The 25593-nt window shown below is 45.2% G+C and overlaps 1 protein-coding gene and 1 long non-coding RNA gene across 3 annotated transcripts in view; both read left to right on the top strand.

Moving 5' to 3' along the window:
• sema6bb (sema domain, transmembrane domain (TM), and cytoplasmic domain, (semaphorin) 6Bb) overlaps positions 1 to 15907 on the top strand; it is a 75270-nt gene extending 59363 nt beyond the window's left edge. For both annotated transcript variants that reach the window (XM_052073719.1, XM_052073718.1), the window contains one exon: positions 7640 to 15907. In XM_052073719.1, coding sequence (XP_051929679.1) covers positions 7640 to 8547 — 908 coding nt within the window. In that variant the 3' untranslated portion in view covers positions 8548 to 15907. The remainder of the gene's footprint in view (positions 1 to 7639) is intronic.
• LOC127605906 (uncharacterized) overlaps positions 1 to 19590 on the top strand; it is a 96742-nt gene extending 77152 nt beyond the window's left edge. Inside the window, exon 2 of the long non-coding RNA XR_007963682.1 lies at positions 19451 to 19590. This is a non-coding gene — a long non-coding RNA (uncharacterized LOC127605906). The remainder of the gene's footprint in view (positions 1 to 19450) is intronic.
• Positions 19591 to 25593: the final 6003 nt, after the last annotated feature.

The raw sequence follows: 25593 nt of genomic DNA, 5'->3' as shown, positions 1-25593 counted from the left end.
CATTTCGGCCGCTTGTATCCGGGCTTGATGTAGATTTGATTATTTGACTCGGACTGAACCGTTTTGAAAACGACTCTACCGTATTTTTCACCTAAAAGCATTGAATTTTTTTCTAAAGACGACGGTGCGCCTTATAATCCGATGCGCCTTACATACGGATCAATATTCCGAATGCGTTGCGCCATCTAGTGGATGCATAACGCAACCTCAGCCACGATTGTAGCTTCTATTCTACGCGGCTTATAATGCGGTGCATCTTATATATGAAAACAGTTTTAAAATAGGCCCTTCATTGAAGGTGCACCTTATACTTTTCGTTTCCGTTATCAATGACAGAGCAGCTGAAATGTGGACCCCTCAGTCGCTGAAACATTCATCACGTGCACCTCTGGAAGACTGACCGCGTGGACTGAATGCAGGCACCTGTGATCCCTGTGATTAATATTTCAAAAAGGGTCCTGGTAAGCAGACAGGACACAGAGAATAAACTTGGCGTGTACTGGATAATTTATGATCGAAAGGCAATGCTCAGCCTGTAATGGTGTGATTGCGGAGAAGCAAGCCAAAAAAAAGGTTTTCCTCACCCTGTTCGTTTTTTTTTTTTTTTTTAATCACACTGAATAACAGCGACATCATTCACGCTCATTAAAAAAGAAAACAAGTGTTGGGAGAGCGATTATACTGCAGACTTGACTTTTAAGCACCGGCGTGGCCTCGAAGCACCAATCAGATGATGCAGATGTCACGTCTGTCTTTGTAAAGCGAACTGTGTTCTGCGGAATCGCGATTTGTTTGCGTTCCACACCCCACCTGCAAAAGGTGAAGTGGCACTTTCATCATTGTTGTTTTTTTTTTAACTAGCGTGAGCCTTGTCTCATATTACATAAATATTCTTCCAGGGTTCATTCATTCATTCATTCATCTTCCGAGCCGCTTGATCCTCACTAGGGTCGCGGGGGGTGCTGGAGCCTATCCCAGCTGCCTCCGGGCAGTAGGCGGGGGACACCCTGAATCGGTTGCCAGCCAATCGCAGGGCACACAGAGACGAACAACCATTCGCGCTCACACTCACACCTCGGGACAATTTAGAGCAGGTGTCACCAACATTTTTGAGGGTGAGAGCAACTTCATGTGTACCGATTGTGTGAAGGGCTACCAAATTGATACACGTCTGAAATAACATATTTGTCCAAAATACCTTCAATAATATGAGGATGTGTTATTTTTAATACTTGATGATTTAAATTGTCAGACTTTGATCGTGTTTCGAAATGTCTCACAGTACTGCCAATGTTTGCATTTTTAAATCATAATTTCTACTAGCAAATCACAATGTCCAGGCACTGGCGGGCTACTCAAGTGGTCTTCACGGGCTACCTGGTGCCCGCGGGCACCATTTTGGTGACCACTGATTTAGAGTGTTCAATCAGCCTGCCACGCATGTTTTTGGAATGTGGGAGGAAACCGGAGCACCCGGAGAAAACCCACGCAGGCCCGGGGAGAACATGCAAACTCCACACAGGGAGGCCGGAGCTGGAATCGAACCCGGTACCTCTGCACTCTGAAGCCGACGTGCTAACCACTGGACTACCGGGCCGCCCCATTTCATTTCATTCATGATGAAAAATGATTTAAAATGGGAGTAGGCGGGGGGTTTGTTTGTTTTTTTAACTAGCGTGAGCCATGTCTCTTATTACATAAATATTTTTCCAGGGTTCATATTTTTTATTTTTTTGAGTAGACATAGTGGAAAATCAGAGTTAAAAAAATGAAGGTGGGGTGAAATGAAGGAAATATGACTTGATTTAAGCAAATTATACTCGTCAGTATATTTTTACCCATTTATTTCATTAGAGACGCATGTCAATTTTTTTTTTAGATTATTTTTTTCGGATCTACCCTTGTTTTTTTTCCCCAAGCACCTCAGCTTTTAATAATAATAATAATAATATATTGACAATTTAATATCTCATATAGGAATTTATTTTGTAGTATTTATGAATTCAAGGTTAGGTTCTGTAATAGCTGTTTTGTTTTTTTTTTAATCCTGAAACGTCACAGCTCTAAGTACATGTTGCACAAGCTTTTACAGGTCAAACTTAAAAACAACAAAATAAAGGAGCCAGATGGAGTAGGAAAAAAAAAAGTAAAGACATATTCTAAATCAGCGTCAAAAATACATTAAGGAAGACACAAATCAAGATTTTTAAGTGCAATGTAGCAGTCATCAGACGCTAACGCTAAGCTAATCGTTGATTCCAACAGCATTTTGGCACTGCATTAGCGGTAACTTTTTTATCAATGACCCCAAACCTGAATGGCTTGCTGACAACACATTTATTTTTTTTAGTTTTTTTTCCATGACTCCATGGTCTCCCCACCAAAAATAAAATGGACTGTTTTTTTTGTAATTTCACACTTGATGTGTGGGGGCGGACACTCCAGGAACAACAAGCAATTAAAAAGTCACTTTCCCCTCGCGTTAAAGCAAAGTAACGACTTGTTTTGATGGGCCCGTGAGTGCGTTTGCTCTGCCGTAATCAAAATGAGCGCCACGGTTGCGCTCTAAACTGGGAAGAAGAAATCCGCCCGTGGACACTTCTGACAGTAATCGTTAAAGATACATAAAGCAGTGGTCGTTTTGCCGTGTTGACGGCAGGTTATAAAAACGTCAAAAAGTGCGCTTGTGATGTTGGAAGCGTGGAGAAAATCAATATTTGACGGGGAATGATGCAGTATTTTCCACGCTGGCCCAAGCCGATGCCCGCCATCCATCAGCGATTTTACTTATGCTGATGGATGCATCTTTCTGCTCTCCGAATGCGAAACTGTATGTAACATTAGCTTTTGAACTTTTTTTTGTGTGGAACATATCGGTCCTATATTTCAAAAACCTCCACGCACACGACTGGCTATTGCGCAATCACATTTAATACTACGGCTTTGACTGGATGTTAAGATTACGATTGGAAAAAAAAATCTCCTTCCGTTTATTCATCTGCTTGCAAATGGGCAAAACTGCTCCGCGCTGGGCATCTCCCAGAGGCTTCACTTTCAAGCAAAGGCGTCTCTTCTAAATGGATGGCTCCCGGAGGCAGTTCCGCAGCATTTCAGTGGAAGGGAAATTGGTTTCCAGTGGTCTTTGATGCACCTCGCCGCCGTGTTGGGAGCCCCCGCCCCCCCGCCCCGCCCCCTCCCTCCCTGAGACTCCATTTTTGCCATCATGAATGCATTGACTGTTAATTTGGGCCAATCGTACCGGTTCTCATTACAAAAGGCAGATTATTACCAATATGGGCTCATTTTCCGCCGTACTTTGAATGAGCTTATCTTGGGAACGATGCGCCAGAATTCATTCCGTTCGCAGCAATGAGGGCGTTGAGCGCATGTGAAATGAGGTTTGTGGAAATAACAAAAGCAACCAAGTGGGTTGATTATCAAAGCACTTGTTAAATACAGTGGTGCCTTAAGATGAAGTTTGATTTGTTCCAGATCAACTTTCCCCATTGAAAAGAATGGAAAGGCTATTAATCCGTTCCAGCCACCCCACAAATTTTTTTTTATGGTAGTATATAGTATTGTAAAATATCGTTTCACAATTATAAAGAATGTAAATTTACAGACAATTTTTTTTCCCACGTTTTTTTTTGTTGCTTCAATTCAATGCTCAACTCCTGCTGGAAATAATGCCTTCAAACCCACACAAAATTTGTAGTTCAAACCATGGCACCCATGGCAAGTAGATGCACAAAAATATTTTTTTATGAACTGATGGGTGAATCCGTCGAATATGCGATTCTCAAAAAAAAAAAAAAAATTCAAGCTTTTCCGTTGGCTTTTTTTGTGGATGGCGCAAACTAAGATTTCCCAGCAATTCATTTTATTCACATCAGCGAGTCTGTTGGGCACATTTCAACAGAGAAGTGGCCCAAAAGAAATCGATGAAATGGGTAATCAATTCCACACAAGCTTCCGATTTACAGATGGCGGATCATCTCCCCATCCGGTGATCAAATTGTCGACAATTTGCCAAGCGCTCGTCCACCCTCGTCGGTCGCAAATTGAAACAACCAACGCGACGCCTGTGGGCCTTTTTCGTTAATTTGCCCGCTCGCGCGACTCGATCGGAGGGTGCGCGCCAAGGAATAAATTACCAACCCCTATAAACTCGAGCGCAGCTGTCACGTTTACTCTGTAAAAATCTATTTGGGGGCTGGAGGATTGGTTTGAAATTGTACCCGAGTTAAAGTTTCTTTGGATATTCGAGGCCATTAGCGCCGTCACGCTGCTGATCAAAGCCACCGCTAGCTAATGGAGGCGATGCAGCGAGAGGATTAACGGCGAACAAAGAGGATCATCTTTTTTCTTCTCTACCTTCCCCAGCAAAATGTTCCTCCCGTCTCGTTATTGTCTGACGAGGCCGGCAGCTCGGAAGACGTCACGCCGGCGGCTTCGATTTGGGTTTAATCAGCGAGCGCCGGGGCGAAGCGGTGGAACCCGCGTTACCTTCGCGCGATATCGCCTTCGGGGAAAACGGTGACTTTGCTCATTGAGTTCTTGCCTGTGGATCGGTAATTTTTCTTTTAGAACGTAATTCTGAGGCAGATATTTCCGAATGTCGTCGACCACATCATGGAACCAAACAAAAAAAAAACAAAATCATCCAATCTCGCTGGAGGCATAATCACGCTAACGACAAGCTAGCTAGATTCGCTCGATGAGCGAGCGCGTGTCACACCGCCGGAGTTAATTAAAGCCGAAGAGGACATTGATTTACCAGGAAGTTCCAATCGATTGATTCAAGTTCCAGTCGATAAAAACCGCGCGACTTTTTCGCCGGGGCGTGAACCGCCCCTCAGTAGTGTGGTGAATCCGATCGACTCGGCTGTCCAATAGAAGACGAGGACTCGAGAAGAGGTTTTTTTTTTCAACACATTTGCCTCGATTCATCTGATAAGCGAACAGCAATGAGCCTGTTTGTCTGCGGCCTCGTGCGTTGGAATATCCCTGGCCCGGAATTCTCGTTTTGGCTCCCTGGGTGGTGGGGGTGGGGGGAAGGAGGGGGGGGGGTTCCGCCGCATCCTTGTTGTGTTTGTTGTCGTCAGTCCCATGACTGGCGTTTGGTCTTCGGGCGTTTCCTTAAGTGATCTCTGACATCTTACTTTACATGGGCGCTTCATTCGTATCTGCGATACGTCAGGATTGTCTCAAGCTAGGAAATGCCACGTATCTGTAAAAAGAACCAACGTTAGCGCGCTAGCGTGCGACGTCACGCGAGCGGAGTGAAATCGGCCAATGCCGCGATTGTTTCTCCCCGATAAAGCTAATGTTGCGAGTCCCATGACTGGCGTTTGGTCTTCGGGCGTTTCCTTAATTGATCTCTGACAATCTTCCTTTACATGGGCGCTTCATTCGTATCTGCGATACGTCAGGATTGTCTCAAGCTAGAAAATGCCACGTATCTGTAAAAAGAACCAACGTTAGCGCGCTAGCGTGCGACGTCACGCCAGCGGAGTGAAATCGGCCAATGCCGCGATCGTTTCTCCCCGATAAAGCTAATGTCGCAAGACGCGCTAACGTAAAAGAGCCGCTCTCAATCAGTCCCATGACTGTCCCATGACTGTCCCATGACGGTCCCATGACTGGCGTTTGGTCTTCGGGCGTTTCCTTAATAGATCTCTGACATCTTCCTTTACATGGGCGCTTCATTCGTATCTGCGATACGTCAGGATTGTCTCAAGCTAGGAAACGCCACGTATCTGTAAAAAGAACCAACGTTAGCGCGCTAGCGTGCGACGTCACGCGAGCGGAGTGAAATCGGGCAATGCCGCGATTGTTTCTCCCCGATAAAGTTAATGTCGCGAGACGCGCTAACGTAAAAGAACCGCTCTCAATCAGTCCCATGACTGGCGTTTGGTCTTCGGGCGTTTCCTTAATTCATCTCTGACATCTTCCTTTACATGGGCGCTTCATTCGTATCTGCGATACGTCAGGATTGTCTCAAGCTAGGAAATGCCACGTATCTGTAAAAAGAACCAACGTTAGCGCGTTAGCGCGCTAGCGTGCGACGTCACGCGAGCGGAGTGAAATCGGCGACTGCCGCAATTGTTTCTCCCCGATAAAGCTAATGTCGCGAGTCCCATGACTGGCGTTTGGTCTTCGGGCGTTTCCTTAATAGATCTCTGACATCTTACCTTACATGGGCGCTTCATTCGTATCTGCGATACGTCAGGATTGTCTCAAGCTAGGAAATGCCACGTATCTGTAAAAAGAACCAACGTTAGCGCGCTCGCGTGCAACGTCACGCGAGCGGAGTGAAATTGGCCAATGCCGCGATCGTTTCTCCCCGATAAAGCTAATGTCGCGAGACGCGCTAACGTAAAAGAACCGCTCTCAATCAGTCCCATGACTGCCGTTTGGTCTTCGGGCGTTTCCTTAATTCATCTCTGACATCTTCCTTTACATGGGCGCTTCATTCGTATCTGCGATACGTCAGGATTGTCTCAAGCTAGGAAATGCCACGTATCTGTAAAAAGAACCAACGTTAGCGCGCTAGCGTGCGATGTCACGCGAGCGGAGTGAAATCGGCCTATGCCACAATTGTTTCTCCCCGAAAAAGCTAATGTCGCGAGACGCGCTAACGTAAAAGAACCGCTCTCAACCAGTCCCATGACTGGCGTTTGGTCTTCGGGCGTTTCCTTAATTGATCTCTGACATCTTCCTTTACATGGGCGCTTCATTCGTATCTACGATACGTCAGGATTGTCTCAAGCTAGGAAATGCCACGTATCTGTAAAAAGAACCAACGTTAGCGCGCTAGCGTGCGACGTCACGCGAGCGGAGTGAAATCGGCCAATGCCGCGATTGTTTCTCCCCGATAAAGCTAATGTCGCGAGACGCGCTAATGTAAAAGAACCGCTCTCAAACAGTCCCATGACTGGCGTTTGGTCTTCGGGCGTTTCCTTAATTGATCTCTGACAATCTTCCTTTACATGGGCGCTTCATTCGTATCTACGATACGTCAGGATTGTCTCAAGCTAGGAAACGCCACGTATCTGTAAAAAGAAACAACGTTAGCGCGCTAGCGTGCGACGTCACGCGAGCGGAGTGAAATCGACGACCGCCGCGATTGTTTCTCCCCGATAAAGCTAATGTCGCGAGTCCCATGACTGGCATTTGGTCTTCGGGCGTTTCCTTAATTGATCTCTGACATCTTCCTTTACATGGCCGCTTCATTCGTATCTGCGATACGTCAGGATTGTCTCAAGCTAGGAAATGCCACGTATCTGTAAAAAGCACCAACGTTAGCGCGCTAGCGTGCGACGTCACGCGAGCGGAGTGAAATCGGCCAATGCCGCGATTGTTTCTCCCCGATAAAGCTAATGTCGCGAGACGCGCTAACGTAAAAAGAGCCGCTCTCAATCAGGGCCGCGCTTTATAGGCGCTATTAAAGTCACTCTCCACTTTATGTAATGAACTTTATGTCATCAACCGGCTCGGCGGGAAGAGAATTCGACGATATTCCCGAGCAAACGGGATCCCGGCGTGGCCGAGATCATTGACTTCGCACCGCCGAGTTCAGATGGTCGCGAGTGACCGTCGGCTGATCCGGTTTTCTGTTTCTCCCCCCTGCTAACAGGATTACTGAAAGAGACGTTCATCAAGGAGCCAGACGGACTGGTGTCGGTCAACCTGCTGGTGGTATCGGCCGTTTCGGCGTTCGCCACGGGCGCGCTCTTCTCCGGTCTCGCCGTCTGTTGGATCATGAGTCACCGCCACCGCCACGGCCGAGGATCCGGCGCCAAAGGGGCCCGCCGCAAGAGCGACAAGGAGCAAAGCGTGCTCGGGCCGGCCCGCGCCGGCTCGGTGATGAGCGTGACCAGGACCGGCGGCGGTGGCGGCGAGCGGCGCGACTCTCTGGCGGACAACCCGTTCGTCACGGCCAACGGGTGGCCCAAAGGAGACGTGGATCCGGGTTTGCTTCCCACCCCCGAGCAGACGCCGCTGCAGCAGAAACGAGTCGTGCGCCTGCCCGACCCCGACTGGGACCGGAGCCAGACCTTCCTCACGGCCCTCGGGTCCCCTTGCCCCAACAACTCGGTCATCTACCTGAGCTCCAAGTTCCTGCAGGGAAGCGGAGGCGGCGGCGGGATGGTCCGGATCGACGAGCCGGGCGAGGTTCTGTTGCCCCCGCATGCCGAGCGCCAACGCTACCTGATCCTTTCTGCCCAGCGGGGCGGGAACGGCGGGGGTGGCGGCGGCCGTCCGGCGGGCGCTCTGAGGAGCTCGGCGGGGGACTACATCTACCCGAGCACACCGCAGGAGTCTCCGGACCGGCGGCGGGTGGTCTCGGCGCCCACCCCCCACATGGACTACGGGGAGCCTCGCTGGAGCCACGAGACGCTCAACTACAACGGGGTGTCGTACCACCCCCAGCGCCAGGGGCTCATCCGGCCGGAAATGCACGGCCATCGAGGGGGGCTCGGACAGCTGGCCGACTACAGCCACCTTCTGGTAAAGAGCGAGCGAACCCCTAGTGGCCAGTGAGGGAATTGAAAGCTCTCTGACCGACTTGTTCCCTCCGGTGACTGGAAGAAACTACCCCCCCCCTCCACCCCCCCACCCTCTTACAACCACAATCAGCCCTTACTTTCCCTGCCTGTCCCTTCTCGGCGTCATTCAACCTTCTGATGTCATTCAGCTGACTGAAGAGAGAGAAGCGAAGCGAAAAGGGACACTTGAACTCAAAGGTGCCCTTTTCCTCCGCCGTTTGACGCAATTCTCACTCCGCCGGTTGTGTCGAGGAGTCGGGGGGGTGCTCAAGGAAGCGCAATCTCGGGGCAAAATGACAGCGTGGAGACAATGATGGACGCTTTGGACTGGCAGAGGCACAATCGGGGATGGCTCCCTTCACCGCCGTGTATATTTTACTTTTTCGTGCTTTTCTCGCCCCTCCCCTCGCCTCGCCCACACTTTGGCTACGGGAGGTGCGCGTGTGTTTGTGTACGCCAGTGCGCTTGTGCGTAAATGTTTTCGGGGGGTTGAAGCGATTAGCCGGCAACTTTACCGCTCCCCAAACGCGTTTGAAGCTTGAAGTCAGTGAATCGGCAACTCCCCCGCCGACGGTTCCCGAGCGGCAAACAAGCAGCGGGCCTCAAACGTTTCAATAATATTAATAATGATAATAATAATATATATTAATATTATATTAATAAAAATAATAATAATATTTCAAGAGACTGGCAACACGTGTCACTCGCAAACGATGCAAGTCTTTCAACGGCCGTGTGACCGGGCGCTAGCTAACGCTAGCTACCTAGCAATCCGCGCAACGCGGAAAAGAGAGAATCGCGGCGAGCGGCGGATGATCAGCATTCTCTTTAGTGTAAAAATGAACGGTGAATGTCGGCCGTAATCGCGGCAAAACCCGACAGCGTTACGCTAAAGCGCACGTAGCGAGTTGGCGTCGTCGATTAGTTTACCAAGTGTTTACACGTGAGTGGCGTGTGAGTACCTTCTGACGTTTGGCGACATCAGCGAGGGAGGAAAAAATCAACAATTCAATCCTGACTGGCTTGCCGCATGTTCTGAACTCCCGCTTCCATGTCAGGAATGTAGAAGCGGTCGGTCATAGTTGCCAAAGTTCAAATTGCAGCTCAACTTCCTTTGCTATTTCGACAATAGCATCGAGCTAATCTGCGATGCCGTCGTTATTTCGAGACATCGCTCATCGACAATTTCTTCCACCCAAATGAATTCTTGGCAATCGATTCATGGAATCATCTGTTTTGAGTATTTACCCCCCCCCTCCCCCCCGCAGGGAAGAGGTAAAAAAAAACCCTCGCGACGAGCCATCCGGGGTGAGCTTGTCATACCCGTTGAAAAGCTTCAAATGCGCCAAGGAGAGCGAGAATGAGCAAAAATAAAACCAATTAAAAAAAATTTCCAATCTCGTGAGCCGCGGCCGTCCGCCGCCGTCTGACTCGGGCTGCTCGGGAGCTCCGTTCAGGCCGCTCGTCGCCAACACTGAGCCTCTTTGTGCGCTAGCAAATAGCCGTTAAGAGTTAGCGAGCGCGACTCCCGGAATATCAATGAGGACGACGGGCAAGCCGATCCGTCCGTCTTGGGAGATAAGACGGGACGTAGCCCAGCCAATATCTGAAGCACTGATCTCCATTTGCAACCTAATATCTGTTTCATGAAGAAATTACTTCAATGTCTTCCCCTTCCGTTTCGTCTCTTCGTTTGTTCGCGTTTCTCTTCGCCCAACTGCTTCAGGTGGATTTTAACCTACTCAGATTTCGGCCTCCGTGTTGCCGTGTCGAGTTTCTAATCTGCCAAGGGAATTTCTGAAAAATTCACGCCGGCCCGTAAACTTAAAACAACAGTGGTGCTTTGAGATATGAGCGATTGACACTGCGACCATGTTCTCAATTTTTTTTTTTCCTTTTGAAATGAAGTCATTCATTCATTCATTCATCTTCCGAGCCACTTGATCCTCACTAGGGTCGCGGGGGGTGCTGGAGCCTATCCCAGCTGTCTTCGGGCAGTAGGCGGGGGACACCCTGAACTGGTCGTCAGCCAATCACAAGGCACACAGAGACGAACAACCATTCACGCTCACACTCACACCTAGGGACAATTTAGAGTGTTCAACCAGCCTGCCACGCATGTTTTTGGAATGTGGGAGGAAACCGGAGCACCCGGAGAAAACCCACGCAGGCCCGGGGAAAACATGCAAACTCCACACAGGGAGGCCGGAGCTGGAATCGAACCCGGTACCTCTGCACTGTGAAGCCCATGTGCTAACCACTAGACTACCGGGCCGCCCCTGAAATGAATTCAAACACAATGAATCATTTCCATATGGAAAAATGCACTCAACAGTATTGTCCTGTATAAAAACACACAGAAATAACATTTGCGTAAACCAATTAATGTACCTAATGAAATGTCCTTTTGTTCTTCCTCCACGGGGTCTATCGGCGCTTGACAAAACGAGCCGAATGGTGCATTGCCGTGACCCGGCATGGATTTATCTAGAATTGATTTACAACGTGGCCCCGCGTGGCTTAAGCAAGAGCATTTCATAGTTCATGGTTTTGACATAATGCAGACAAATCTTTGAATAGCACTCGGAGCTATTTGTTAGCCTTAAAAGAGAACATTCATCAGCGCATTCTTCCCGGTAGCGCTCATCTCAGACTTATTGGTACAAACGTGCGCAACACACTTTGGCATTTTTGAGAGAAAATCATGTAAAAAAAAAAAAATGCTGCGGAGAAATCAAAGTATTCAAGTTCGGTGAGCTTCGCGAACGGCAATGCAAGATGGCCGCCAGTGGCTTCACTTCGCGCTTGGGCAAGTAATCGGTATTTTCAGTCTGTCGTCACGCTCGTATGGGATTACGTATTATTCGGTTTTGTAAAATAATCTGATTTTAAATTCATCCTTAAAAACAAATGCGAACATGGCCGCTGGTCCTCGATGACGTCTGCATTTTTTAATTTTTATTTTTATTTTTTGTCCCGACTGTTTGGTTAGCTAAACTTGTTACAGCCAACCAAAAAAAAAAAAAAAAAAACAATTGTGCACGCATTAATACGTTCAGTCATCAAATTCTCGGTTTCAAGATCACTCAGAGGTGGAATAAATCGGGTAACCGACGTGTGGATGCAGTGGCTTGCGAGGACTCGCCGTCGCGCTGCTTGCCGTCATCCCTTGTGGCTTCGCCACTCAGCTCGCGCTCGTAACAAAGGAGGCATGCAGACGACAGATGGCTACTCGGTTTGGGTCTGGAGGCTCTCGCCGCACTCCCTGATGGGTTTATTTTTTTGTGTGTGTGTTTATTTTTTTTATTTTATTTTTTCTTTTTGTCTGGTTTCCATCTTTTCTTGCTTCTCTGGAGACCGATCGGTTAATCTAGGTCGCGACGGTGCATGATGTCCGTTCCTTTGTTTGCGTGGCCGTTATTACGGCGCACACGTGGAGCGAGGCTCTGATGATGGACACGATTCCTTTATCTCCCCCCCCCCCCGCTTTTGTGTTCCAACCCCATTTCCCGAGTCATTGACGTCATGCAAGGTCCCAGCTGACACCCAAGTCGTGCCTTGCCATCATCGATCCGTAGAGGTAAACGAATGGCGCGTCCTACCAAACGCTGGTAAACAATTAGAAATGGTGGATCATTCGAAAAAAGACGAAGCCTCTTGTTGACATGGCAACTTTTATTCGTATATTTTGCGGGTAGTGATGGAAGTTGTTTCATCGGCGTTGGCAAATTAGAGTCAGAAATGTATTTTTGGCTCTCATTTTCAAAAATGCCTTTTGTCGAGGCCATCAGGGTTTTGAGATAATTTTCTTCTTTTTGTTTGTTTCTTTTTAAACTTGACCCATAAAAGCTTGCGCAATATGTGGCCATCCATAGCCATTATGTTTCTTTTTTTTTTTTTTTTTTGAAATCCCACAGTGATGCCGAAACTATTAAATATCACAAAATATTTGACTATATTACATGAATATTATGATGTATCATAATTAGTATTATTGTGCAAACCTGATGTGGAACAGAAAAAAAAAAAAACAAGGGCGGATCCTGAATCGGCACAAAAAGAAAAAGTCATCTCGGCGTGTTTACTTTTAAAATGCAGTTGATAATTTCGACCGCAATAACGTGTAAAAAGTCAACCCACGGAACAAACTGTGATTTTATTTGTTTTTTTTTTTTTTTTTAAGAAAACTACTTTCCCTGAAAAAAAAATTCTATCTACAGTATTTTAATGCAGACTGGCTCTAAATATTGTGTGCCAAAGAGAACAAACAAATTCATTTAACTCATTCAGTACCAGGCAATTCTAGACCAAATCTGAAAAGACGTTTAAAAACGTCTTTGGGAGTGAATGAGTTAACAGGTACTATGAAGTACCAAGTACACACATGATTTGCTTTATTAAAAAAAAATAACGTGGCAATCATTAAGTATCCCGACATTAGACACCCGTTTGAACAAACCACGAATATCCATTTTTTTAAAATGATTTTTCTTTTCTTTAAATTTTCAAGGTCCCTCCCTCTCTTTGAACGCCAAAGACCATTTTCCTCGAGTAGCGGGGGGTGTCTCGAGAGCGGCGCAGCAAATAGCCGACGGCGCCGTCTAAGAAGGATGAAAGCGAGGGCAGAGGAGGAAGATGAGGACGAGGTCACGCGGGGCCACCATGTTAAAGTCGCGGCATTAGCATTCGAAGCAGGTCATTAGCGTCGGAGCGCTCGCCCCCCCCCCCCCCCCCCCTCGAGTGTCAACGAGGCGTGCTCGGCCACCCGTGTCCCGCTAAACATGCCTGATTAGCTCCGGTACGAGAAAATCACTGCCGTCATGTCGCCTTCCCTGCCTCGAGAGTGACCCGCCCGCGCCCATCGTTGGAGAAGCTCCCGTCGCAACACCAGTCACATAAAAACGCACACGCACGAAAAAGGGCCACTTGCACGTTGGAATTTTGTTTCGGCACTGAAAAGCAATCGAGAAAATAGACCCGGCGGACCGCTGTTTTCTGTGACTCTACCCGTCTCTCTCATTTTTTGCTTTGGAGACTTTCCTTGCCAATCCTATTGAGAATGAGTACAAAAAGAAAAATGGCGGTTTGGGGCTAACAATGCTCTAAATAAAGGGAAACTCTGGACACTTTTTTTTTTCTCTCTATTGTCGACTAAAATTGATGTCAAAGTGCCCTCGGGGTCGCATTACGAACGTCACATGACCAATCCCAGTCAACAAGGGGAGCCGTGACGCTCGCCGGCATCTACGATGCTTTGAAATGCATCGTGTAAGTCTATTTTAGTTTTAGTTTTAGTTTTAAACATAAGAGTGGCGGTGACGATCAACGACCCCCCCAAGTATTGTTCACTATTTGACAAAATGCTCTTTCTTATCAAATGAGTACATTTTTGCCCACAAGTCAAAGCAAAAAAAAAAACCCAAGTTGAGTTCTGCTCATGTCATAAAACTTAAACAAGTCAGGACATTCTTATCTCAAGGCGGCCACTGTGTTTGTATTTGAATGAAGACACGCCCCTTCACGCCGCCATTTCCTTTTCATCCTCATCCGCTTGCCACCACCTGCCTGTTCCCTCGTATTTTGTCGTAGCCCCGCAAATGCTTTTGTTGTCGCGAAAATCTCTTTTGTGTTCACCAATTTGACAGGGCAGGGGCAAAGGCTGTTGTGCGCAAAATTGCTTTTCTTGTACGCCAACAAAACACACATGATGGTCTTGGCCGCACCTGTTGCTATTGATCAGCTTGTGTGCTGTTGTTGTTGTTCACGTGTCGAACCTTAAAAAAAAAAGTGGGATGAAAACCACCTACACAAAATCGGGTCAGAGTCAATTGATGACGTCACTGATGTTTTTTTTTTTCAAACTTAGCCGGTTGTCACGTAAAGACAATTCAAAAATCGAGCCCTATGGCCTCTTTTCTGAAGAAGCATTCACGTGCTGCTCAAATGCTGCTTGTTGAGAAGTGAGTTGCGTTCACGGCCGTCATGCTGCGCTTGTATCTCAAATGTTTGTTTGGCAAGTCAAAGAACAACAACAACAAAAAAAAAAAACTCGCCACTCGTATTTCAAAGCACCACTGTATGTCTCCAAAACCAATTGAATGGGATGTAAAATCGAGTCGGAGTCAATTGATGATGTCATTGATGGGGTTTATATATACATGATGATTTGCGCGTGTGTGTGTGTGTTTGTGTGAGAGAGAAAAAAAGAGAGAATCGGAGGTGTTGTGGGATTGTGTACATGCGAGCACGACAGGAATTCCCAAACAGTCAGATGTTTTTTTTCAAAGTGTAAAGTTATTTTTAATCGGCACTGATCGCCTTTTTTTTGTCATGTTTGTTTTTCCGATACTTTGTGAAATGGCGTGGAATTTGATTACGATTCTTCTGTTGATGTACGCTTCAGTGGGACAATGAAGGTGAAGACTATCAAGTTAGGGTTCGACAATGAAGTTCAATGAGGGGCGGTCACGCAGACCTGAGGTTTAAAAAAAAGGGGGGAGCCTCTGTGACGCCCCGCCCCCAGCTGTCAATCCCGTGACAACCGACCACGTGTACATAATTTGATTCTTTTTGTGTAACTTAAGTGCGGTAGCTGCATGTCCACACAGCCTCTGTTTGTGCGCGTGTACAGAGTTAGCCACGCGTGTGAATTTGTACCGTACGTTCGAGTGCGTGCTGCTCATGTCCGCATACGTCACACGCGCATGCGCCATCCCGCAACTGCGTTCCACACATTTGCACGACATTCCCTGACAACGCTACACGTCAAACGACACGACACCACATCACCAAAAAAGCAAAACATGACATGACAGTACTTTACGTTACAATAGATTACACCCCATTATTTGGACACCACACCGCCTCACATTACGCGTTAAATTGCATAATACAATCACACTCCATGACACTCGACGACACGACGTCGCACATGACACAACGCTGCATTACATTACATGTGACCAAATGTGACGCAACACCGCCCCACGTAACATTACAAAACAACAAACCGCACCACGCTACGCTACATGGCAAAAATATGAAACAATGTTTCTCTGTGTTATTTACATATAACAAAACATTACACAACACTGCACCGCATTGCTAATGCTACGCGTTACCCTGGATTACAATCGACCATACGTCACCACACTGCAAAAAAAAAAACAACTACAGGACATTCATGACATGACAAACATTTGTGCACCGTTCCCCATATTGCTCTGCCTGTCACTCCACATGGAGATTCGACTCTTGTCAGTTTTTCTTATTCTAAATAAAACCACTCGGACATTGAGCCTTTTTTTGTCTTCGTCAATCTCGATCAGTGTACGCAATAAACAAAGTATATAACATATTGTGTCTGTTGTCTAATGTAAAGTGGCACTGTTAAAGGTAGAAGGAAAGTTGTAAGGTCAACAATATGAGAGAAATCAATTTAAAAGTTGATGTAGTACCGATTTTAACCACCAGATGCCAGCACATGCCAGCGTCTGTGCTTTATTTCCTCCTGTTTATTCTTCCATTTGGATTTAACATCTAATTTTGATTTCCTTTTTAAAACACGTACATGAATTATTGTATATCCTTGTACTTACACAATAATACTTTTTTAAAAAACTTTTAAGCTTAGTCAAATCAACTCAAGCCGTCTTCCGGATCCAAGCAGGATTGAAGCGCTAATGTGGTTGTGGTGCTGCAGATGAAAATGAAATTTAAGACGAAATTGATTTGCGATTGACTTGAAGTCGCCGAGGGGATTTGCGTAAGAGATGTCAAGATGTCGTCGTGTGGGGAAAACGCCCAGCTGGCGCTTCAACACGAGGATCAGAGTCCCAGTTGCAACTCCAGCCACTAGATGGCAGAAGAAATCCGACTAAACATTTGCTCAAGGACCAGCGACGGCGACACCGTTCCTCTGTCAATTAAGTTGATCAAATCAACATGAATTATGGATGCGAAGCGTTTTGCACAAATGTTATGTTTATATGTGATGTTGATGTGTGATCGGTGATGGTGTAAAGTTGAAAAAGAAATTGAATTTGATAACTGTGAATTGGAAGTGGTACATTTGGCGAAGTTGAAATCTACCGTTGAGGGCTTCATACCTTAGTGTGGTCGTTTCCTATTTGGTATGCCCTCCATCGGCCAAATATTGCTACTGCATCTAGGCGTATGCGCTCCTTGCAAGGGTCAAGGGTTAAAATAAAGTAAGATGGCCGCCTCACTGCCGGAAATTGGAGTGATGTGCAAGTCAAAAATGCGCGTGTGTCTAAATAAGGTTTTGACAAAGCATAATTTTAACGCAATATTGATATTTTTGGACTCCTTTTAACAAAGCATAATTTTAATTGCAGTGTTGACATTTTTGGACTATTTTCAAGCTGGAAAGATCCGACGAGTTCGTCTATAATCAACTCATCAACCGCACTCGTCCTCGCCTAAACCACCAAATGGTGAGTGAATGCACGTCAATCCGAATCTGCTTTTGAATTTATCACACAAAAACATTGGAATCCTGGAAAAATGGCACAAACAATACAATACAATACAATACAATACAATACAATACAATACAATACAATACAATACAATACAATACAATAGATGCTGATTTATATAGCGCTTTCACAACAAACAGTGCTTGTGATAAGAGATACTGGCTTTTGGGTGGATAATGTGACTATTCTCGGCCATTTTGCTAAAATGGGCAGTTGTAAAGCTTTTGTGCAGAGGGAACTGGTCAGCCATCAAAGGAAATTTGTGTTCAGATTAACAGTCACACAGTTTAGATCATGAGTTCGAGACATTTGCAATAAAGGACTTTTTGCTGTTTTTTGAAGTATTGAAGGGGGTGCGGATCATTTCAGTCAATGGAAGTGTTGTAAATTCGTTTTTTGTTGTTTTTTTTTGTGGCATTATTAAATTAGCAATTAAATGTGATTCTGTCATCATGTTGTGTTGATGTCGCTACACATTAGCATAGAGCAATATTGTTACGCTACCAACCAGAATGATGCCACACTTGACAACACAAGACAAGCAATTTCGATTTTTGAGTTCCCGGTTTTGTAGATGTGAGGAATGAAGTTGTCGTACGCTGCTGCACTCTGCTCCAGTTGACTCTAAAATGTCCAAGCTAGAGTCGAACGCGTTTCCCCAGCCTGTGTTCTTCGCAACAGTCAACCCGTGGAAGAAAACCTGAGCACACGCGTGCCTTTCAAGCGCAGTGCCTGATTACAGCAAGCAGCTTGTCATGCCCGTGAAGGTGTAATTGGAATAATCAGCAGGGTGATAAAGTACATGTCTGGGCCTAATTGGCAAATGATAAGGACGTACAGCTGCTTGCCGGTAAACAGTGACATAACAGGTAACGCTATATGAACTGAAGTGCTAGGACACCTGGTTACATTAAAAAAAAAGTAAAAACTACGAAAACGGGAGAGGCCAAAACAGAGGCGGATAAGGGAAGGCAAGGGAGAAGAAGAAAACAAACAAAATCAAAAAATGAAATGGAAGGAGAACAAAGTGATTGACAAAATCCATATCATCATCGTATTGTAGCGTACACGCCACTGCATTTAAGAGGCGGAGCCTGATGGACTGGCGAGGGTGCCTGTGAGGACTTTGTCACGCGGCCATGGATGTCATTTCTCTTCAAACCCAAGGGCAATTAAGTCGTTTGCGTTAATGTCGTATTTTTTTTTTAAGTTTTTTTTTTTTTTAAGTATAGAGGTAGAAATATGAGGATTTTTAAAAACCTGGGTGCAGTCAATAAACGAGGGGCTAGATCACTGCCTACTTCCTCTTCCTGTCTTCGACAGTTGTGCCATGTTTTTGTGGTTCTTCCCCCCCTTAACCCCCCCCCCCCCCCCCAAAAAAAATTATTAGTATTTGGAGCCTCAAACCCGACATCGGGGCGCAGATGTCATTGCAGCGCATCTGGAGTACGACGGGGCCGACTATGGATGAAATAATAATCCCAATTATCTCTTTCTGGCCTTGACGAACCCTTTTACGATAATGCCCGCACCTCACGTCGGAGGCGTTTGATATTTTGAGACCCGACAGCCATCAGACGCGGTATGATATAACCGCCTTATCTAACGCGGCCGCGTCCTCGTCTGAGCCGCGGCTTCTCGTTCGGTCCGACGGAAGGTGTACGTTTGTCTCTGTACACGCCGCCGACATGGAAGGTCTCCACGAGAACATCTTGAATGCCTTACCTCCCCAGCAGCCTCTGGAAAGTGTTCCCGCATTTATCTGCAGATTTATAAATGTATAAATTAGAGCACACGCTGTACGGGCCATCTGACGTGCTAGCTAGATAAGGTGTTGACTTACGGAATCATATTTCCTGATTAGTGCAATTACGCCGGGTGCTGAAACAATTTCGCCGTCCTAAAACCGAACAGGCAACGTGTTAAAGGGGGACGTCATATGGAAAAGTTTTTTTTTTGGTAGGGGGGCCCGTCACACGTGGTACTCGCCCCAATGTGATATCATAAATTAAGTTTGAGCATCGCCATAATCTACAGTTGCGATCACGGCTTTGACTTGTTAAGATTCAGTTGGCATCGAAAAAATTTTTACAACTTGGTGGGAATCCAAAGAACAGTTTTTTGTGGGGTGGGAGGGGGGGGTAACTCCACGAAATAAGACTCTCTTTGTGTTGTTGTTGTTTTCAAAAATTTTGTTTTTCATGATTGCACCGTTTTGTTTTTCTCTGGGGGTGGATATTACGCCACAGTTTCAGCAAAGCTCCTGAAGCCCAAATGAAGAGATTGAGAGCTTTTTTTTTTTTATTATAATTGGGTTTTTTTTTTTTTTATGTAACATTTTATTAATGGGGCGGCCCGGTAGTCCAGTGGTTAGCACGTGGGCTTCACAGTGCAGAGGTACCGGGTTCGATTCCAGCTCCGGCCTCCCTGTGTGGAGTTTGCATGTTCTCCCCGGGCCTGCGTGGGTTTTCCCCGGGTGCTCCGGTTTCCTCCCACATTCCAAAAACATGCGTGGCAGGCTGATTGAACACTCTAAATTGTCCCTAGGTGTGAGTGTGAGTGCGAATGGTTGTTCGTTTCTGTGTGCCCTGCGATTGGCTGGCGACCGATTCAGGGTGTCCCCCGCCTGCTGCCCAAAGACAGCTGGGATAGGCTCCAGCACCCCCCGCGACCCTAGTGAGGATCTAGCGGCTCGGAAGATGAATGAATGAATGTTTTTCATGATTGCACCGTTTTGTTTTTCTCTGGGTGTGGATATTACGCCACAGTTTCAGCAAAGCTGCTGAAGCCCAAATGAAGAGATTGAGAGCTTTTTTTTTTTTGTTATTATAATTCGGTTGTTTTTTTTTTTAATGTAACACTTTTATTAATGTCCTCCTGTTCGGTCCGACTGACAGTAGTCACAAATATGCTCGATGCTGGACTTCGGAGGTTGCTTTGTAGTCGAGTCGGACATATGCGAAAGGTTGCAGAAGGGCACTCCACTTGTTGATGTCAGAGTTTATTGGGGCAGTGGAACAGAACACAATTTCATCAGCCAGGCCTTTTGTCCCGTCCTCAATGCCGATTCCATTTTTTTTTCCCCCCCTCAATCTCGTCCCCGCTAAATGTCCTCTTCCTTTGTGATCCCTCCGTCCACAAAGGTGTTTGTCGGCATTGTGCGAGAACTTCATTACCTCGCCGCCATTGTTCCGCCGAGCGCTTATGTGGAGGAAAAAGTGGTTGTTGCCACGGTAACGCGGTTCAAAGGTTAATATATTTCAGATGCGCTAAGCCGGCATGTAAAAGTACTGTAAATTGGCACGATGTGACAAGACTTGGGAGTCGAGCCCGCCACGTCTGTGCTGTGCTGTTTCCTCTTCCTATTAAGCGCTATATGATATTCCCGTACGATAACAAAAAGAGCGCTGTATATGCCCTTTAACGTACTTATTAATGCATGAGCACGAAAGTGCGAGGACCCGAGCAGCGATGTGGCTTTCATTGCGGCGACAAACACACACCAGATAAGGTGTGTCAGAAAACTCCCAGGACTTTTGTCACAAAATATCGATTCTTAACCTATTGGCACTTTTCTTCTCGGGCAGGAAGTGTCAGATGCTGCAGACGTTTGTCGACATGCTGCTTGACGGTCTATCCCACGTTAAAGGGGGAAAACTTGATGTTTGCCGTTGAAAATGGCTCTTTTGTGATATGAATTGCGGACATTTTTTGACCCGGTTGATACGTTCGGTGTTTCACCGCTATATTGCGGTTCATCGTTTGCGCCATGAGTGAGCCCTGTCGCTACTCGTCAAGATCCATAAGTAATTGACGGCCACAGAAAAATGTTTTTAATTGCTCGTACTTGCCGCGAGATGGCATCCAAGCACGTTTTTTTTTTTTTTTCAATTAGCCAAAACGATGGCCTGGCTAATTGAAGCTCCTCCTACATTTACTAGCTTAGCATTAAGATGCTACCATTTGGAGCAAAAGCAGTATTTATTGTTTTTAACACCTGCCTTTGGCCTGTGCACACAAACAGCAAATAGGTGAGTCCACCCCCCCCCAAAAAAACTGCAAGTAGGCAAATATGTGAAGTAACGTTTCACATTTCCTTTACTATCTGTAGTGCCCTCACATGGGGGAAAGGAGAGCCAGTAGTCCAATATTTTCTCCTTATCCGAGGTTTGGATTGTCAGGTGAATATTTACCAGTTGAATGAGAATTCTTTACTATGAATGACACAACAATATGAAGTTATTTAAGATAAATGGGCCATTTTCACATTTTTAATTTTTTTTCAAGATTTTCTTTTCAAGGTCTTGGACTGTGACACTGCCCGCAGATTTGTAACATTCTAAAGGAAAGGCCCTCTAATTAACTGCAAATATTGGTTTGCCACGTTTTGAGAAAGCCAATGAATCATTTTGAACATGAGAGCCTTCCTCAATTAGTTTGTTATAATTACATTATTGGCAGCGCCATGAAGTATTGCTGAGCGCGTCTGCCTCACAGTCGACAGGTTTTGGGTCCAAATCTCAGTTCAGGCCCTCCTGTACTTGAGTTTGTTTTTTTCCTAGTACTCCAGCTTCATCCGATTTGCTCCCTCATTCCAATTAAATGCATGTTGGGCTCTTTGAAAAGTCTAAATTGTGATTATGCGAGTGTGGATTAAGTCCCCACTGAAGGTCCGTGTCCGAAATTGACCGCCCGCCACCCGTTTAACCTGTTACCAAAGGAATTGGCTGTGCCGAGGAGATGCAAATCCACCAAAATCATCCACGACAAGGCTTGCTCTTGTCGTGTGTGTTGTGGTTTGTAAATGTGTGTCAGTGTGTCAGGCCCGGCTTTGCTGATTAGCTCCGGTGGTAGCGTTGTGCTGTAACACCATACGAGGGACGGATTAGACCAACGTGGAGCAGCTCGAGATCGTTGGCTGATACGGCACAGTTGGCCCATTAAATGCGAGGCGGGAAATTGAGATGGTGACCCATGCTCACTGTCGGTTTGGAAGCGAGAGAGCAATTGAACGTAAGGAAACTGCGCCCTTTGCTGGGTGTGTTTTAATGCAAAGGAGCAAAGTCAACCGGTTGCTGTTGTTGGTAAAATACAAAATGCGAAAAGAATTATTAATTTGGCGTGCCTCGAACACTGTATGCATGCGGAGTGGTAACTACAATGGAGGCTATTCACAATCTGTTCAAAATCAAACAGATACTCGGGCATATATTCTTTATCCTCTTTGAAAAACAACTTGTAATACTGAATCCTACTGAAGAATTGTGTGTGTCCTTGACTTATAACCATATGTCTACATTATACTGCCCCCATGTGGCCGAGGTGTACATACCAGAAGCAGCAGCACAATGTCTATTGAATTGAAGCAAAATGTGACAGAATTTCTTTCCATTCAGATTTATGCCATTACTCTGTGTTTTTAGCGCATTATAGTAGACTGCATTGTACCTACAGTACAGTATCTAGGTAGCTAGCTAGCTAGCTAGCTAGCTAGCTCTCGTTCTAGCGAGTTAGCCAGCTAGCTAGCTATACACAAACCCTTACTGTACTTTGTTATTCCGCTTTAATAATGCACTATTTGTTTTGAAATAATTTCATGAATGGTTTGTTAATAAAAATCTACTGTTACGAAAATGAAGGATTTTTATTTAGTTTTATTTTATGTAGCCTACTATTGGTTGCTAGATATACTGGGGGGGCTTAAATTGAGGCAACGTTATTATAGCAATAAAATTTTCAAGATGAATTTGATGTGTATTGCGATATATATTTTTAGCGATGGAATAACCTACAGTACAGTATCTAGGTAGCTAGCTAGCGAGCTAGCTCTCGTTCTAGCGAGTTAGCCAGCTAGCTAGCTATACACAAACCCTTACTGTACTTTGTTATTCCGCTTTAATGATGCACTTTTTAAAAATATTTGTTTTGAAATAATTTTACGAATGGTTTGTTAATAAAAATCTACTGTTACGAAAATGAAGGATTTTTATTTAGTTTTATTTTATGTAGCCTACTATTGGTTTCTAGATATACTGGGGGGGCTTAAATTGAGGCAACGTTATTATAGCAATAACATTTTCAAGATGAATTTGATGTGTATTGCGATATATATTTTTAGCGATGGAATAACGACGGCGGCATCACTTAATTTTGTTCAAATACTCTGTAGCTGGAAAGATGGAGTGAGTTCATGTTTACCTTTAACCATGACAGCAGCCTATCTCGCCCACAGACAACTCCCTGGGTCTCCATGACATTAGATTAGCAGATGCGCTGTCCTCATGACTGCGTGTGCGTGTGTGTTTGTGCGTGTGTGTGTGTGTCTCATTCTATTCAAAACTCGGATCAGATTATTATTCTTCCACTATTGCGAGGGCCATTCCTGAAGTGTCCGGGATCAAATTAACCCCCCCGAATATAAAAGATGTTTACAGACTTCAAAGTAACTAACAGGAGCGTCAACACTCTTATTGAATGAAATGTCGAAAATGTTACTTCCTGCGTCCACACTTGGATTTGAGGAACAGCGTGTACAATGCGGCGGCTGATGGAACGAGGAACCTCAAAGCACAGGCACTTTGTCTATTTGTGTAGGCGTCCATAATTCATTCGCTGAGTTTATCTGAAGGTTGCGTAAGCGATCACAAGTTGCCCCTCACAAGATGGGGAAGAATCACAATACCACACCAATGTCTTGTTTGTGTTCTTTTTCCTCATGCCGACACACTGCGCCCGCATCGCACACAAATTCCTCGTGCCTCTCCTTTTAAGCGTCTCCAAAGGTTTTCGGATGAAACCGGTCGGGTTCTCTGCGGAACAGCACGATAATTGATGGTTTAACTTAAGAGAAAAATATTGGGCTTTTTACACCATTTAAAATAGAGCTCCAACGATTTATCACGGAATTCAACTCATTCGATTGCCCAAAATTGGGCTCTAATGGTTAGTTTCAGGTTTCAAAATGATGATGCGTGACAACCTGAAGTCAGCTTGGGTCAAGATTCATCACTCTCCGAAATAACTAAAACTGAAATAAAAACCAAAGAGAAAATGCTAACTCAACAAAACGTGTTTTCATGTTTGGATATGAAAGTATTATTAATGTTGAATATAAAAGAAGGAAATTTTTTTTAAAAATCCCTCGCTAGTATATAAAACTTTTAGCTGCCGTTGGACACAACTCACCCCAATCGCTCACACGCTGAGGAACGGTGAATCGAATGCCAGCTCGTGATTTTTTATTTTTATTTTTGTCTTCGCTGGTGACGAAAAAAACTTTTGTGATGTCCTTTTAGATGCTATCGAATACATATTTCCGAGGCCCAGAAATGACTTCTCCCCTCACTTTTTAACCCATCTGGTAACACTTCCAAAGACTGGACGATGTCACGTTTCTCTAAATATTTCATGATGTCCGCTGATATACTAATCACAGTTCCACTTTGTGCTTTTCGCAATTCCATTTTCTCGTTGGAAAACGGCAACTATAATTCCCCAAGAATGTTAAGGCTCTGTGAATAATGCCTTTATCAAATGCAATCATCTAATCATAATAATAGCGCCATTGTCCAGTAGAAAAGTAGTCCTGGGGTCTGCGTTTGTTTTTCTTCCACGACTTGGGTGTGACATTAACAAAAGCTGTTGTTTGTTTCCAGGTAAACCAGATGAGAAAGAAAAACATGAAGAGTTGCCGTAATGATCACATTTCCTGTACTGTCGCTATATTAGAAATAATGAAAGCTGCGCAGAAACATTCTGCCTGTAATTCAATTTATTTGACAAATCGAGTGCACGGGTAATAAATGTGGCTGCTCTTTTTTTTTGATGATATGATTCAGAAATTGTGTTTTGTTTTCTCATCTGCTCGTACATATCCAAGGCTGCAGGAGGCAAAGGACGCAACATTTATGCAGAGGATTAAGTACAGATTGGAATTCTTTCAACTTGAAGTCATTGTCTCCAGACACACCGAACGGAAAACAGCTGCTGCCGCTCCCCCCTAACTGTCGTGTGGAGTTGAAAAAAAGTCAATCAAATGATTGAATTACAAACTAAAAAATGTATTATTTTTTTTAATTTATGAACACAAAAATCTGGCTCCAATTGATTTTGAGACGTAGTCTGGATCAGAATCGGGACAAGATAAAATCCAGAGTACAAGAGTTTCGGGATTAAAATTCAGGACATGTTTTGAGGTTTTTACTCGTAGATCATGAAAAAGATCACAAACTTCCACTTTGAAAGAGACAGACTGGCACCAAAGTCTCTTTGTATCCAATTTGTCAATGCCTTTATCTCACAGCTATGAATAAAATGTCTGCTTTGGTTTGTCTTTTCCGAGCATAATGGCTAGCCAGCTAGCTAACGTCAGCGCTACATTGAGCTATCCGTTTCAGTTTACCTCTTCAAATAGAAATTCTGGCAGTTGTTTCAAGCAATGTACATCTTATCATTACCTATTCAACAACGGCAGTGGCGAAGAAAGCTAAACTCATCATTTAGCCTTCAGATAAAATCCAGAGTACACGAGGTTTGGGATT

This window comes from Hippocampus zosterae, chromosome 8 (assembly GCF_025434085.1).
Source record: "Hippocampus zosterae strain Florida chromosome 8, ASM2543408v3, whole genome shotgun sequence".
Taxonomy (NCBI): domain Eukaryota; kingdom Metazoa; phylum Chordata; class Actinopteri; order Syngnathiformes; family Syngnathidae; genus Hippocampus; species Hippocampus zosterae.
Note: the sequence above shows the minus strand (reverse complement) of the source record. Positions and strands in the feature narration are given on the sequence as shown.